The sequence below is a fragment of the Hyperoodon ampullatus genome, assembly GCF_949752795.1.
Source record: "Hyperoodon ampullatus genome assembly, chromosome: 15".
Taxonomy (NCBI): domain Eukaryota; kingdom Metazoa; phylum Chordata; class Mammalia; order Artiodactyla; family Ziphiidae; genus Hyperoodon; species Hyperoodon ampullatus.
Window position 1 is genome coordinate 49867126 of NC_136928.1, and position 16960 is coordinate 49884085.

General features: G+C 53.0%; 1 protein-coding gene across 1 annotated transcript in view; it reads left to right on the forward strand.

The window, feature by feature from the left end:
* The first annotated feature begins 3284 nt into the window (after nt 1-3284).
* KCNK12 (potassium two pore domain channel subfamily K member 12) overlaps nt 3285-16960 on the forward strand; it is a 52857-nt gene continuing 39181 nt past the window's right edge. The window contains exon 1 of the mRNA XM_079721439.1: nt 3285-3874. Coding sequence (XP_079577565.1) covers nt 3484-3874 — 391 coding nt within the window. The 5' untranslated portion in view covers nt 3285-3483. The remainder of the gene's footprint in view (nt 3875-16960) is intronic.

Here is a 16960-nt window from a genome sequence, read left to right on the forward strand (position 1 = left end):
AGAAGGAAGAAGACACTCCAGCAGGGCCATAGCATAAGCAAAGTGCTGGTGACTGGGCCGAGTACGGGGTACTTAGGGGATAAGTAGCAAGTAGTAGAAGGTGAGGTTAGAATGATTTATTGGGAATCACATCATCAAGGACTTTGAATAGCAGCCACAAGTGTTTGAGACTAAATTTTTATAGGTTTGAAGGAACCATCGGAGACTGTCGTCTAGGGACATCAGTCACAGGATCAGATCAAATGGACATGATCAGGGCAATGATGGGCAGGTGCAGGCAGGATAGACCAAAGCACGGACACATCTGTGATAGCAAGCCCCCATTCTTTGGAGGCTGTTGCAGCAATTCAGGGCTGAGGTAAAAGCTTTGAGGGTAGCCAGCTGGAAGCCAGTGACTTATATGGATTCAGTGGGCAAAAAAACAGCATTCATCATGGCACTGGTTCCCCAAAGGACCCGAGCCTATGTTCAGGGAACTCATCATTTCCCTATTATATAAATTGATTAGGTCATTCACAGTTGAGATTGATGCCAGGGGTTTGCTACTAATCAAGCTAGAATAACAAGCTGGAGGACAAGGCAGGTCCTTTGCCAGCTGGGCAAGGAGCAGGTCCAGAGGCACAGAACACTGCAGCAAAGCACTCTGTCCCTGACCTGGGAGTCTGGGCAAAGAAAACCACTGAGAGATCTGGCAATGCCCTTCAGCTGCATCTGGAGACTCCAGGGCCAACTCCTGGAATGACACTCTAGGACTTCTGTCAGAGCTGACCAGTCAAGTGGAATCCAGCCCTGGAGGCCCACGGCTAGGCTGTCCTCCCTGCCTGCAGAAGCTTGTAGAGATGGGGGTATGGTAGGGGCTTGTAGAGATGGGGGTATGGTAGGGATGGGGGAACAGGCTGGGGTGACACCAGTGGTGAGCCCAGGGGAGGCAAAGGCTTGAAGAGAGTAGTTGAAGTGCATTTTGCCAATAGTAACAATAGTCTGTAATGGCAAAAATTTGTGTTTACATAAGGCTCCCACTGTGCTCCAGAAAAAGGAGAGGGCTCTATATTCTCAGTGGATGAAATGTTCTCCCCCTCACACAGAGGTTCCCCCTGCCCCTTTCTCAGAAGACCACTGCGAAGTTAACCACATGCCATCCAGTTCCAGTAAGGCTGGTTCTGACTATGCTAGTGGTGGATCCTCTCCCATTGGGCCCTCCCCTAACACAAAGGGGAGTATAGTTGGCTCCGTCCATAAACTGGAGGAGAACGTCTAGGAAGATCCAAGCCTCCGATGTGCCCTGGTTTGGGTAAAGCAACATCTGAAGTCAGATGCCTTTCAGCTTCTGGACAGCTCTCTTGCCCAAACCCCACCCCTACCCCCTGCCCTCCAGTCTCCAGGTCGGGGCATGCGGTCAGAAGGACCTGGTTTCCAGGCTTTCAAATGCTCAGTGAACGGTGGAGGCTTGCTCGGGAACGACTTGGAGTCCCCTGACGCTTAGGGGACTGACAATGCCACTACTTTGGGTCGGCCTTAGCTTGAGTGTTTTCTGCTGTGGAGACCAGACCGCCCGAGACTTGGGGTGGGGGGCTAGTTCTGTATTTAGTCACGGTTCACCCACCTAGCGTAGCTAAGCACAGCCTCCATAATTATCATTCTCTGTTATCTGTATCGTCTCATCGTCATCAGGGTCCCCCTCTCCTGTGGAAGCGGGACGGACGGAGAAGGGGCTGGCTGCCAGAAGAGGACGGTTTTCTGTCTGTACCAAGGACGTTCCTCGACACAGAACTTAGAGATCCCGGCGAAGGCGGCCCGCGGAAGGCGGAGAAGCTCCCGCGCTGGGGCCGAGCCCCCCGCCGTGTTTCCCTGTGGCCACGCGGCGGAGGGGGCGACGATGTACACCCCCCCACACACCCTCCTCAGCGCTCAAGAACCCAGCCTTCCCGCCGCCGGCCTCGGGGGAGCCAGCTAGTGGGCTCTCCCTGCACCTCCTCTACCCACCCTGCCGCAGCCAGGTTCTTATCCAGCGTCCCCCGCCCTGGACCGGAGGGTCAGAGGGTTGGGGTGACGAAGGGAGATCCAGCAGCCGGTGGGCCCGAACGCTTCCTCCTCCGGTGGCACCTTGGTCCTCTACTCGCTCTTGACTCCTCCCCCGTCTCTATTCCGCAGCGTCCCCTCCCTGTCAGCACTCCGCTTCCGCGACCGCACCTGCCTTAAGGGTTGAGGGGACACAAGGGAGGTAGAAAGGGAAACCGGGGGTTTGGGGAAGCACAGCGCAGCAGGGTGACCGGCTCGTCCCGCGCCGCGGGTCCCCGCAGCCCCAGCGCCGCCCGCCCGGCGGCTGCGGCACCGATGCGCTGTCCGCGGTGCTGACGCCGGCCGCCCGCTCGGTCGGGAGAGGGAGGAGACGCCCTCATTCTCCGGTCGCCCCGAGTCGAGTGGCCCTTTCCCCTCTCCTAAGCGGGATCTTTTCCCCAAAGGAACCCTCCGAGACCTGGCGCTGTGGATGGATGCAGGAAGAAGACGCGAGCGACAGGGAACTTAAACTTCGGACTGGAGCTGGAGAGCCCGGTGTCAGGGCATTAGCGTCTTTCGGCCTCCAGCACCTGAGACCGCAGGACAACATCAAGTTGAGCAAAGTTTGGCGGCAGCTTGGACAGAAGGGAGGGATTCCGGAGCCGAAGCGCAGGGAGGGACTGGACGGTGTTCCCTGGCGGCGTGGTAGCCAGCACCGCAGTCCGGACACCTGCTTCGGTGCCCCGCATTAGTGCAGCCAGAACGACAGGGAGGCGTCGCAGCAGCCCAGCTCCCCACCCCTTCTCTCCCTTCCTTACTCCCCACCCCCCAACACCCCGCCCAGGGCGCCGGTGGCTCCGCCTCTCCGTGCCGGGCGGCTCTCCGGCTGGAGCTGGAAAGGGAGCGCTTCCCCGGACTCAGCTCGGTTCCGAGGCTCCGAAGCCGACGCCGCCAGCTCAAGCCCGGGGGCGGGAGCTGGACTGCCCACGGAGCCTGCGCCGGGGAGCCGCTGAGCCGGGAACGTCTCATGGGACGCGTCCGGGGTCTCTCTTCGTGCCCTGCTCTCCTGTCCCTGTCCTAGGCGCCCGGGCTCTACAGCCCGCCCCGCCCGCAGCCCGCGGCCTGTCTGGAGAGGAGTATGAGGCCCGGGGCCCCGTGGACGCCGGCCACAAGGCGGCAGGGGCCTACCTTGAGACCCCCGCGCCCGAGGGCGGTGGGTGAGGAGCCGCGGCAGCCGGCCAGGCGTCGGGGCGCAGAGAGGAGCGCCCCAGCTCCGGCGCCCGAAGGGCCGCGGGACCCGTGTGCGGCCTGAGCGCCGAGGAGGAGGCGGAGGCGCCCCGCCGTCCGGGCCCTGGAGGAGGCGGCGAGGGGCTCCGCGGCGGCCCCCGACCCCTGGTCACCATCCTCACGTTTCTGCTCCCGCGGGGGGGATGTCGCGGCCCGGGCCCCGAGCGCCGCCCCGGCCCCGGGGCTGAGCTCCGGACCATGTCCTCCCGCAGCCCCCGGCCCCCGCCCCGCCGCTGCCGCCGCCGCCTGCCGCGCCCCTCCTGCTGCTGCTGCTGCTGCCGCCGCTCACACCTCAACGAGGACACGGGCCGCTTCGTGCTGCTGGCGGCGCTCATCGGCCTCTACCTGGTGGCGGGCGCCACAGTCTTCTCGGCGCTCGAGAGCCCGGGCGAGGCGGAGGCGCGGGCGCGCTGGGGCGCCACGCTGCGCAACTTCAGCGCGGCGCACGGAGTGGCCGAGCCGGAGCTGCGCGCCTTCCTCCGGCACTACGAGGCCGCGCTGGCAGCCGGCGTCCGAGCCGACGCGCTGCGCCCGCGCTGGGACTTCCCCGGCGCCTTCTACTTCGTGGGCACCGTGGTGTCGACCATAGGTGAGCGGCGCGCCCAGCGGGCGACTTTCCTCTCCGCGTCTTTCACCTGCCGCCCTTTCCACTGCTCGGGGCTCGAGCCGCGTCCCTCGGCTCCCTCTGCCCTTCTGAGGCCCCGTTGCCTACTTTCATTTCGCCCTCTCCTCCCCACCCGTCCCCCTCCTCCTGCTCGGTCTCCCTCTTTACTGGCTTTCGGCGCGGGAGGTGGCCTGAGAGGCCCATCTCTGGCGCGCACCCAGCGGTGAATGCCTGGCAAAGAGGCCAAACGGGGAGAACCCTTACCCGGGCTCTGGGCAGACCGGGGGCCGCCCGCGCTCCAGCACTTGCCAACTGCGTGACCTAACAGCTTGTGCCTCAGTTTTGGCTTCTAAAAAAGGACTTGGGAGAACATGTATCAGGGGCCTGCTGCTTCCTTCTTATTTCTCACGCCCCTTAGTCCTCGGTTTCCTCATCCAGGTGATTTGGAAAGCCCTTCCTCTCTCCACTCACAGCGTTGTTATCTCCCTCCTCTTCTCCTTTCTTCTTTTACACGCGTTTTCCCTCAGAGTCCTCCAGCCCTTTTACCCTGGGGAAGGCGACCATTTCCCCAGACGAATCCCTAGATCTCCTTAGCATCTTTTTTTTTTTTTTTTTTTTTTACAGTCTACACCACCTCATTAGACTTGGAGAATAGGACTTCAGCCGCTCTGGTTCTGGTTTTCTCCTCTTACTTCCCCCCTCCCCACTTCCAACTTCCCCTCCAATTTCTTGACCTCTCTTCTTGGTTACCTTGCTATCTTTTCCAACCAATAGTGGCACCAAGGGGGTAGCTTGGGTGCAGGGGGTAGTTTCTCTATACTTTCCATCATCCCTTCCTCTTATTTTTTGGTAAAATAGTTCATGATTTGCAACTGTGCAAAAAATGCTGTGTAACTATTCCTCGAAGCCCCCCTATTTCTTTCGCCCCTCCTCTGAGCCTCCCTTGTAGAGACTGTGGAGCCATCACTGCTCCCCACTCCACCCTGTCCCTCTCTTTATTCTCTCACCCACTTTCCCCATCCCCCCCTTTCCCTGGGCCCTGGGTGTCACGTGAAACAGACCTCTTCCCGTTACTGTATAGAGTGCAGAATAAATACAAGATTTTCACTTCGGCAAGACTTTGTGTCTCATCTCCTGCTTCCAGTCCCAGGGTGGAAGAAGGCACTTGGCTGGTCATGCCTCTAGTCACCCCAAAGCACTATCCCCCGGTGGTAGTTTTGGAGGAGGGGACTGGATTCACTGGGCTGAGAGGTGAGGGATTGCACCGCACGCCTTCTGTGGGTGGGTTCTGGGCTGGATTGGTATGCCAGTTTAGAGACGGGGGAATGGACTAACTGACCAGTGTAAGCCATTGTAGGTGGCTGCTGGGAGGCAGAGAGAAAGACTGCATCCATGTGCAGAATATGAGCAGCTAGAGATGGCTCTCTGAGTGTATATGTATAGTCTACGAAAGGGCTTCCTTTCAATGAATTTTCATGTGTCATGTTTGATCTGATGACTTTAAATAGAAAAGGCAAATGTGGCCCAAGTCCAAAGTACACACAAATTGGATAAAAATACCATTTAAAAGCTATATCATGTTGTTATGGTGATTGAAGATATAAAATGACCCCCTTAAAAAAAATCCCCTTTTAAGAGCTGCATCAAGTTGCTATAGCAACTAGAGGTTTTTTTTTCTTTTTTTTTTAAGTGCTTTAAAAGTACTAAAGATGCTTAGTCCTGGGAGATGACATCATGTGTTCATAGCTCATTATTGATTTATGCTCTTCCTCTTGTAAACACACCCTTTTGCTTTCACCTAGAGGCAACCTGTGCACATACTGGGCAGCCATAGCCTTTCGTTCCCAGCTGTGTGCTCTGACCTTGGCTTCCTAATGGAACCCACAGATTAAGGGAAAGGTGGTAGCAGTGTCCCCTTCCCCTACAGGCCATGAGTCTATCCAAATGGGGCCTCATTCCAGTGACCTGTGGTCTCTGTGCCTTTCTGATGATCTCCCATCAATGCCTTCATTCACTGCCCAGCCATGGCTTCTACAGCTTCTGTCAGTTCTTTGCACAAAATCAAGTCAGGGTGTTGGTAAATTGTCCCAAGCCCGAGCCCTTAATCTACGAGCAGGATTGGCTGTTCTTTAGTCAAGCAGAAAGAAACTATGTTCTCTTTCTTGATTTGTGTTTGGCTGGCTGTTCTTTAGTCAAGCAGAAAGAAACTATGTTCTCTTTCTTGATTTGTGTGTTGGGATGTAGGCAAGCATTGTAGGAGGCTATGCTGAAGCTGGTGGCTGTGTTACAAATGACCCAGCACATTGTTTCCAAAATCTGCTGCAGGGAGATATTTATCTCTGAGAAGAGCTGCACTCAGGACCAGAACCAGCCAGTGGACAGCTCAGCATTGAACTAGCCCCTTTGCAGAGGTGCCAAGAGAGCCACACAAGTAGCAGGGTCTCTGTCAGTTATCCACCTGCTGATGTGGTCTGGGGCAGTGGTTCAAATTGGTCACTTCTGTCAGATAAGTTCTGCTGAATCCTGAAGTAGCATGATTTTTATTTCAGGCTCCTCTTGCAAAATGTACTTGGATGAGATTTAAGTAAAGACCTACATACGTCAGTTTCACTTCTGTTTATGTAGTTCCTTTCCCTTAAATGCCCTGAGTCTTCAGAGAAAATTATTATTACTGGTGCTTTTATGGATTCTGCAGCTCAGGGAGCCAAAGCTGAATCCAAAATGGGCAGTCAGTATTCTCTATCTGCCACCTCATCCAGCGAAGAGGAAAATTAGCATGCACTCAGTTTTATTTGCATATCACAGTGTGTATGGTCCATGCAGCAGTGTGGACATTTTCTTGTATTGTACAGACCCAACTAAGTGATTCAACTAGACTTCAGTGTAGAAAACCCTTTCTTCATTCATCCCATAAATATGATATATTGTGTATATCAGGCCCCAAGTGCTAATATGTTGACAGGTTAAAGCTTATTCTACAAGACAAAGGTTGAAGCATATTCCAACATGGGCAGTTGGATTGCAGTGATCGTGAGCGCCACATCTTGGCTAGCCTCACTAATGATGACTGGAACGGGGGGGGCGGTCCTTGGGTCCAATCCCATGGGGCTCAGAGCGTTAAGGGACGTGTCTCAGGTCACAGTTCATTATGTATTCAGCTGGGTCCAGAATCCAAGTGATGCAGTGTTTATTCTACCAGTTTCATTGATATAATTGGTGGGCACATTCCTGTTTGAGGCTGAAGTATTTAATAACGGGGGTGTGTGTGTGTATCTGTGTATGTGTCTGACAGACACTGCAGCAGGGCTGAGCAAAAGGACTGGTCTGTTGGTCAGGCCAACAGTTGATTAAGTCCAGAGAAAACTTGAAAGATCAGACACATCTTAGAGGTCAGACAGACTAGAAGCATCTGGTAAGTCTTAGACAGCTGGGAAGGCAAGAGCCAGTACCAAGAAGGTTAGCAACAGAAATGCTAGCAAGTAGGAGACATTCAGGTAAATTCTGGTCCAAGGACAGCAGCCACTTTCTCTCTGCCTTTTTTTGCACGTGTGTGTGTGTGTGTGTGTGTGTGTGTGTGTGCAGGGGAGGGGAAGAAGGGGCAGGAATGGGCTTTCAGCTAGAGGGAGACACAGAAGAAAAATTCAGGTGTGGTTGTGTGTACTCATGTTAGATGAAACACCATGATAAGGTAGAATATTTGTCCCGACATTTGGCTTGAACAAGGCCCATATCCGGAGCTAGGTAATTTGCAACTGTCCACACGACATAGACCCAGTGGGAAGATTTGCCAGTGGTTGTTCAGTGGTAGTTGAGGCTGAATAGAAAGTCAGTCTGAATAGCTTAAGCAAAATGAAAATCCACTTTGTGGTCTAAATTATTCATATTGATTGCTTACACTGAACTGAAATCCTGGGCAATTATTATTTCTGCCATTTATGCTATATGACATATACCCAGGGGGTTGAAATCAAGTTTGTTTTAATGTAAATACATCCATTTATTCATCCCTCCATTTAACAAAATCCAAGACAAGCAGAACTCATAACCATGCATGTGTCGCCTCTGGCATGTTGTTATCTGCATCTCCCATGATTACATGAACTCCTAAAGAGAAAGACACTGGCTGGTGTTCTTTTAGTACTAAGTAGTATTCTTGGAGTCAGGCCCTAGCTCAAAGATATTCAAACAATCCAAAGAGTATTAATCCATCATCTCACATCCTAAAGGATGTTTCATTGGTTTACTTTGAAAAGATTAAAAGGAAACTCTCCACTGGGGTTTTAATTATGCAACTGCTGTAAGATTTACACATAGGGAAGAACATATTTAAAAGTCTCTCTCAAATGGCAGCTTGATAAAAACAGAAATATTTTTGCTTCATTTTATTAGGTTTTCTGGCAGCATATTTTAGCTATAAAGCTAAAACCATGCCGCTGTAGCCGGGATGGTGTAGGTATAAGAGATGTCACTTTTGGCACTGCATAATTTAGCTTGCTACTTTCAGAATTAGGCATACTTAATTATTCAGCTGCAAGATTAGTAACAAGTCCTAACTTTTTACTTCTTTTTTAACATGGAGTTTTAAAAATGTTTTTGCTTCAAAGGAAACTTAGACATTATGAGTCCGAAATGTCACTACCACATTTACATTCGGTTTTCTTCCGACATGTATGTAATCCAGCTGGAGGCGGCTCTGATGCTGGGAATGAAATACATTACCCAGAAGGAGAGGAGTACCTTTCCTTGCTTATTTCTCTCATCAGCTATTTTTTCTTGGAAGATGATGCTATGACAACTTTGAAGGACATTTAAGGGAAAAAAATCCATCATTAGATTTGAAGCTGTAGACGGAGAGCAAGGAAATACATTCTAATTCACTGCTCCATCCTCAGCACCCAGCGCTGAACCCAGCACATTGTAAATAGTCAATAATTATAATAACTCATAATACTCTGCCCTAACATAACTGTTTTCATTTTTGCAAGTTCCCCTGCAGTTCTTTGTCACCTTTTGTAGGAAAAAGAAAGGGAACTACTTGACAAGCGCTGAGCTGCTTCTGGTAACATTTTTTTATCAGTGTTGTTTCCATGTTTCTACATACTAATTTTAATGGGTGCATAACATTCTATCTAACTGATGTTCTGTAATTTACTACCCCTATTGCTGTGTAGCTGGGTGTGGTTCCCAATTTGGGGGCTGTTGTGAGTAATGCCACAGTGATCATCTTTATGAAGATGGCCTTTTCTTTATGCAATATCTCCTTTAGTTGAATTCCCAGCAGTGAAATGGATAGTCAGGGTACACTACCATCTTCAAGGCTCTTGGGGCCAGTCCCTTTAGAGTGAAGGACTGTCTCATCTCTCCTGAGCTGAGCCTACAACCTCTACAAAGCCTAGAAGAGACTGGACAGTTACCCAGCAATTGCCCCATGGAAACAGGCCACAGATTCCCTTGGTTTTCTCCAGGATTGCACTCACTCCCAGGAGCTGAGCTGACCCCTGAACAAGTCAGTGACTAAAGCACCTTCAGCCTCCCTTGCTTTAATGAGAGCCACTTCCTCTGGGAAATTTTGGATGGGTGGAGAAGGGCAGGAAGGAAAACGGGAGCAGCTGCCCGGCCGTCAAAGACAGAGACAGGGTACCTGGACCTTCTTCCTTCCTGTCCCCTGCATTCCCAGGGATGTCTGCCACCACTCCTGGGCCAAGCCAGTTGAGGGAGAGGGTTCTTCCCTTTGGTCCTGACTGTGCCCAAGGACCCCAGCCTCGACTGGCCCAGAATTGTGCCACATGGAGCAGACACCTACCTCTAGAGTATTCCAGCTGGAAAGCACCACAAAAATCCTCCAGAACTTTCCCCAGGCATTTATACCATTTTGTCAACAAAAGCCAACAAGCAGCCTATTACAGAAAACGGGGGAGCTGGAGCCCCACCCATCAGGCCTCTCCTTAGATGCCATGTACTCCCTGAAAGCTTCTCTGAGGAGCCCTAGTGCTCCTCCAAGACCAACCTGAAGAGGGTTAAGTTAGCCTTGTTCCTCATTTTACATAGGTTCAGAGAAGGAGAGAGGTTGTTCAAGGTTGCACAGCAAGTCAGAGGGGCATTTGCTGAGAGCTGGTGCTGACCCAGGACCTGCCTATGTGGACTCTGAGGTCCTTGAGCTCTCATGCCGCCTTGGAAAAGTTTCCTGAATACTGCTGAAGATCTGTCTGTGACACACACACACACACACACACACACACACACACACACACACACACACACTCCCCTGCAAATGATGGGACAAGTACAGAACCAGATCCTGCCATGACTCTTTTGAGCAGATACCAGTCTTCCCAGAAGGGGTGAAAGTTAAACAGTACATCAAAGACAAAGGGGAAGAGCTTGGAGGGAGGGGGGTAGGGCATCTGAGGAGCAGCAAAGTAAGTCGAGTGCCTTGGAGGGTCCTCCAGGCAGAAGCTCCTGCTGCATCTGAAGGCTGTGGGGGAGCCTCAGGTCTGTGTTCGAAGGTGGAGCTCAGGGCTCCCACCCCCGTCAGCTACAGTGGGACTCTCCGTGCCCTTGCGTGGTGACCTCAGATTCAGAGGAGGTGAGATGGAGCAAAAAGCCACTGTGTTCCTGTGCACAGCTCCAGCCCAGGGTCTTCCCTAGTCTCCTAGCCCTCCCCTTGCTCCTGCCCAGCTCCACTGACCTTCCCAGGATCCAGGGCTTGGCCAGGGGCTGCCAGCCAGCCAACCAGAATGTGGGGCTGAGGTGGGCGCGCTGGGCAGTCTCAGGCTCTGATCTCACCTGGGGTCAGTGGCAGGGTTTCTACGAGGTGAAGTTTGGGGAGGCATAGGGTCTTGAGGCTCTGAGGGCAAAGGACTTTCCATGGGACTGAGACAGTACAGGAGAGGTGCTGGTAGAGAGTGAGAGAGAACCAAAGCCCCTTGGCTCACCCCAAGCCAGCCCTTGGCAGCTGCCACCACGGCTGTCAGGCTCTGGCCCCAGGAAGTCCTGTCCTAAACCAGGCCATTCCCTAGCCAACCGCCAGCTCTAATTCTTGGGGGACCATAGCAGCCAGTGGCTCTGGTGAGGATGTTCTGGACCATCTGTGAGTGTCACCTCTTCCCTGGGCTTGGGCAAGCCCAGATCAGGACTAAGCTCCCAAGCTCACTAGCAGGATGGATGTGCAGGGCCCTGTGAAGGATTAAGCTCTGGGGGACCCACTCTGTCACTTCCCCCAGATCCCAAGTGACTCCAGGATGAAGCTTCCAGTAACTTGTAATTTGAAGTTTTACAGTGTCTGGATACAACGTCATTATTCATCACAGTAACAGATATTGCCAACCAGGAAGGCAGGGTAGCACAGAGCAGTGCTTCTCAATCAGTAAAGTGCATGCAAATCACCAGGCTCTTGTCAAAGTACAAGTTCAGTAGGTCTGGGTGGGACCTGAGACTGCATTCCTCATTAGCTCCCAGTGACGCCCATATTCTTGGTTCCCAGACCGCACTGGGCATAGCACGGGAAGAGAGACGCAGCAGTGAGTCAGGAACTGGCAGCCTGGACCCGCTCTGCCCCTCACTGACGGCACGGCTGTGGGCAGGACACGTCACCACGCAGGGCCTCAGTGTCTTCATTCCTAAAAGCAGGGAGTGCCAGGGTCACTTGGGTCCCTTCCAGCTCTGATGTTCTCATATCTGGGAAGGCTATTCGCTCACATCCTTTGATGCAGTTTAGTGCAGGCTAAATGCACCAACTCTGCAGACTGGGTCCCAGTCCCAATTCCGCCACTGACAAGCCATGTGCTCCCAGTGAGAGGATGTGCCTCTTACCTCAGTTCCCTCCTCTGTAAAGTGAGGATAACAATGCTTCCTACCCCACGGGCGCCTACAAAGGTTGAATGAGCTAATCCACGTGTGCAGTGCCTGGCAAACCCTTGGAAAGCATCAGCTCCTCAGAACTGGGCAAGCCTCCTGGGTGAGCCCTGGGCTGCCACCCTGCACGGGGGGAAACCGAGGCCCAGTTCATCGCCGACCCACCACTCTGCATACAGCCCTCTGGGTCTCAGCTGCCCCTGCACTGTGGCATCTGCCACCCTCTCATCGGCCGCTGTCTCTGGGGCATGTTGCTGTCCTACGCTGTTACGTAACTGGCCCGGGAGGGTGCTTTTTAAAATGCATTTTCTTTGGTTCCTCAACTAGAAGGTCTTAATAATTCCTCATGTGTGTGCTCTTTGATCTTTTTAAAGGAGCTGTTTGGTGAATAACTGAACAAGTGACTGAGCGGTGGTTTAGACCACTGTCCCACGGTACGTCCCTGCTTCTCACCCCCAGAGGAGAGCCCTGGGGAGCCACACCCCTGCCCACCATCCTGGTTTAGTGGGCTGAGGCCTCTTGGCAGTGCTTGGGCTTAGGGGGAGGTCGTGGAGCTGAGACCAGCAGAGAGGCCAGATGGGGCTGAGGCCAGGCCTCACTACGCTTCTCTGAGGCGACTCTGGTGTTGGGACTGCGGGTGGAGGAGGCTGCAGGATGGCACTGAGGTGAACAGCCCCATTTTGGGTGGGAGCCAGGGTGCTGCTCCAGGTCCCCAGGCCCAAACCTTACTCTGTACCCTTCACCCTGGGGCTATTCAGCTCCCCTGCTGGGTAGAAAAAGCATTCCCTGTCCTAGGGCAGGACAGGGGAGACTGCAGGGCCTGCCAGCATGTTCCCTCTCCAGACTCCACCATGCCAGCAGCCAGGGCCTTTGTTCCAGGGAGCAAGAGGGTAACCAAAACATCGCTGGTCTCACTGATTGTCATCCCCCCCCACACACACACACGTCGTGCTTGCCCGTTTACTGTGTTTTTACCCATGTTTACTCAGGAACCTCCCCCAAACCCTAGGACAGCGAAGAGGATGCTATTATCCCATTTCACAGATGAAGAAACAGGCTCAGAGAGGTTAAGCGATTTGCCTGGGTTCACACAGCAGGGAGTCAATGGCAGGATAGAGGATTCAGGGCTCCTGACTGTATAGCATCCTTTCTGTTGCCCCTGAGCCATGCACGACCACAGAGGGAGAAGAGTCACAGCCCAGTCTGGGGTCTGCTGGGGGGTGGGGGGCAGAAGAGGTGAATATGAGGTGGTGTCAGCAAGGGCTCAAGCACAGTTTAGGGATTTGGATTTGGCTGTGCTGTGCTCCTTGTAGCCCCAGTGGCTACACTGAGCTTTCCATCCTACACAACCCTGCACCCTTTTTGAGGGAGGCTGCAGGCAGGCAAAGCATGGTGCTTCACACAGAGCTCACTACAACTCTGGGAGCCGTTGATGGGAACTTTGGGGGCCAATTGCACCAAGCTCTTGCCCAGAGAAACGACCTCATGAGCTGAGGGCCCTCAGCCTTGCACTTGGGATAGCAGCAGTGGCCACGGAGCGGCGGGACCAGAAAAGCAAATAACCAGAATGTCCGCACTTGAGCACATCAGCCAGGAAAGTCTGGGCACACGGCCAGCTCAGGACTGTCCAAGGTCATGTCCTGGAGGCAAACCCACCCAGACATTGAGGGAAGGCATGAAACCAAGCACCTGCTGGTGCACCCCCAGCTCTAGCCACTCTTAACTTCTGGCCATCCCTCCTGCACCCCACCCCTGAACCCCAGGCACATTCAGCCTCCAGGCCATTGCTCAGGCTGTTTTCTCCACCTGGAATGTTCTTCCCTTTCTCTCCATTTTCCACCAAGTGAACTTGGACTTCAAGGCGCAGCTCAAACGAGGCCACTAGAGCGAGACCTTCTTGGAGCCCCTCTTACTGCCCCCAGACACGTGGTCATTACCTGTTTCTATGCCAGTTTCCCTGGCAATAATACCAGCCTCTGTTCAGTGGGGTAAGGTATGGTAAAGGCTGGCACCGGACCCAAAACATCATAGGTATCCTTTCTCCTTCCTCCAGGTCAGGAGCTCTGTCTTAGTAGTGCTTGTCACTGCTGCAGTTAATGACAATAATAGCCATATGGCAGCAGCCAGGCATTGAATGACTGCTGTAAAGTGGGCACCGTGTCCGGAGATGGGGATAATTGAAAAGCAAAGAGGTAGTTTCTGCAAATCATGGAGCAGAATGCTTGGCACAAAGTAGGTGATTAATCAATGTTGAATGGATGGAATGAATAAATGAGTGTGAGTAACTGAAAACCTTGGACTGCTGGAAATAATAAAAAGAGAGTGGAAAAACCTGGGCCCAGGCTGGGCTCCAGGAGCCTCCCAGCACCCCCGTCTCCCTCCCCGCCTGGCAGGTGTGCAGGAGACAGCTAGCTCATTCTGGCTGGGGCTCCCCTGGCGGACAGTGCTGTCTCCGTGGCTCTCTGAGTCAGCTGGGTCCTTGTCCTACCCTGCCTGGGGCCCGGCAGAATCACTGGATTGAAACCAAACCAGACAATTCTAAGCCTCAGCCCCCAGAGCCCCAGGAGTGGTGGGAAAAGTTCAGTTCTGAACAATGAGGCCAGGCTTCTGGCCCCAGCTCTCCCACCGACCCAGATGCCCCCATCTGGCCCTGGCCTTGGCCGCAGCTTCCAGCCACAAGGAAGCCCTGCTGAATTCTGCCTCTCGGCTCAATAGTTCTACCTTTTCCATCACCAGCCCATGGCACACCCCTTAGAAACCAGATGTTGGCTCACAAATTGGACAGAAGTTTTATCAGTAACTAAATGCAATTCCACAAATCCAGAAAACCACCCCATCCACACAGCCCAGCACCATCACAATGCCTCTAAAAATACTTGGGGAAGCTTTTATTGGAATGGGGTGTCCCAGCTTTCTGGAAAGTTACAGTTGAGATAAACACAAGCCCCAAATCGCACTCCGCGTGACTTTTCCCTAATCCTTTCCAAATGGCCACGACCTCATTCCCTTGCTGCCAAGTGTTCTGAATTCTGAGCACCTCGTGGTGAGCTGCTCACACCATGACCTGCCAGAAAAGCTTCAGGGACAGCCCAGGCCAGAGAGGGAAAGGAAAACACAAAACTCTGCCCACGTTGAGTGAAACTGCGGGGCCTGATCCTCCCAGCACCCGGGAACCTGTCTCTCCTGTTCTCTGCTCCATCACCCAGTGCCTGGCATCAGGCTTGGCACATGGGAGGGGCTCCACGAGTATTTGTGGAAAGAACATAAATTTGAATAATTGGCCGTTTCCAAGATTTTCATCTCTACCTAGGCACCAGTTTAAGAAAAAGTAAAATACGAAAATCTCCACTTACAAATCAGATGATGATTCACTTTGTAAAAGAAAGCTTCAATGTGCAAAGGTATTCACTCCGGGGCTTCTGTATGTAGCCAGGCACACCAGTGCATTTACAGTGAGATGCAACGTGCAGCCAGTATGTCAGGAACCCAGCAGCCACATCAAGTCCCCTTTACTGCCATTGCCACCTTCACACAAACCCCAAATCCCTGAGGCAGCCCAGTGCCTAAAGTCAAGGGCTTCTGGTCGAATTAGCGAGCAATACACATGACCCAGTGGGCAATTCAGAAGTGGGTGTTTCAAGAGCTAATGTGGGTGGTGTGTCTTGTCCTGACGAGCTGCCCAGGTTCACTGGAGCCGTCCAGCCGACGGAGCATATGCCCAATGTACGGAAAGTGCCTTATAAAGCTCCTCGATGGGCTTCCCTGGTGGCGCAGTGGTTGAGAGTCCGCCTGCCGATGCAGGGGACGCGGGTTCGTGCCCCGGTCCGGGAAGATCCCACATGCCGCGGAGGGGCTAGGCCCGTGAGCCATGGCCGCTGAGCCTGCACGTCCGGAGCCTGTGCTCCGCAACAGTAGAGGCCACAACAGTGAGAGGCCCGCGTATCGCAAAGAAAAAAAAAAAAAAGCTCCTCGATGTGCATTGTTCAGCCAGGCGGGTGGGTATTGTATGTGTCTCCATTTTAAGAATGAAGAAATCTGCAACACCAAGAGACAGTTTGCAGTGCAGTGTAGTGGTTAGGCACAGGTGCTGAGGGCCCCGGCCTGGGTTAGCATTTCAGCTCTGTCATTCACCAGTGGGGTTGCCAGGGAACATCTCCTGCTCATTCACTGAAGAAGCCTGGCTCACTGCCTTCCTCTTCACCCCTCTCCAGTCTCCCAGGCGTGATCCATCCAAGACCCGGGCCTCACATTCCTTGACCGTCTCACCTGCAGCAATGTTTTTCTCTGTCCCACTCTGGCAGGTACTCTGTTCTACCCATGTCCTTGCTATGACCAGTGAACTGCACTGCCTTCAAAGCTCACCTTCTGATCACCACCTCCCATCCTTCCAGCTGTCATCCTCTGTTGCCCCAATATAGTATTCCTTGGACTCCAAATGGGCAGTCCCCTACTATGTTTCCATCATCTTTTCTGGGCCCTCATTTCTTTTCTAATCCAGCTTAGATTCACTCCCTCTGCAAGCATCCTTAACTTCCTTGCCTCTCTCTCTCTCCCTGCATTGTGTCCCTGTCCCCAACTTGGTACCATCAAAATGCCAGCTTTCCACCTATTCCTTACCTGTACCCAAGCTGCTACACATGGTTGGAGAAAACCATGCAAACATGCTGACTGGTCCAACTTTAAATTAGTGACCCTGGGGACCAGCCGGACACTCCATGCTGGCAGACCCTCCTACTACCTGCCTGTTTTGTCAGTTCACCACTTATCCCTCTTCTTCCCACCTCCAGCCTCCCATAGCCCTCACTCTCTGCTCACATTTCACTGAGAAAATAAAAGTCATCAGACAGGGACTCTCATCTTTACAACCGCAAATCCATTCATCATGTGGAGCTGCTTCTTTATGATAGCAGACAGATTGTCCACTTTCAAATGCCTGCTTCACTGGGTCTCATCCCCTCCAACTTTCTCAAAGACTTGTTTCTGCCATGACCCGCCCCATACATTGTCAGTCTGTCCTCCATTGGCATGCAAAAATGCTGTCTTTTCTTCCTTCTTAATAGACCCCTCCCTTGACCCCTGCATCACCTTCCAGCTACCTCCCCATTTCTCTGCTCCTCTTTACAGGAAAACTTCTCCAAAGGGTAGTCAAAATCTCCCTTCCTCCCCTGGATCCACATCAATCCAGAATCTACCCCATATTTCCACTGAGTCTGCTCT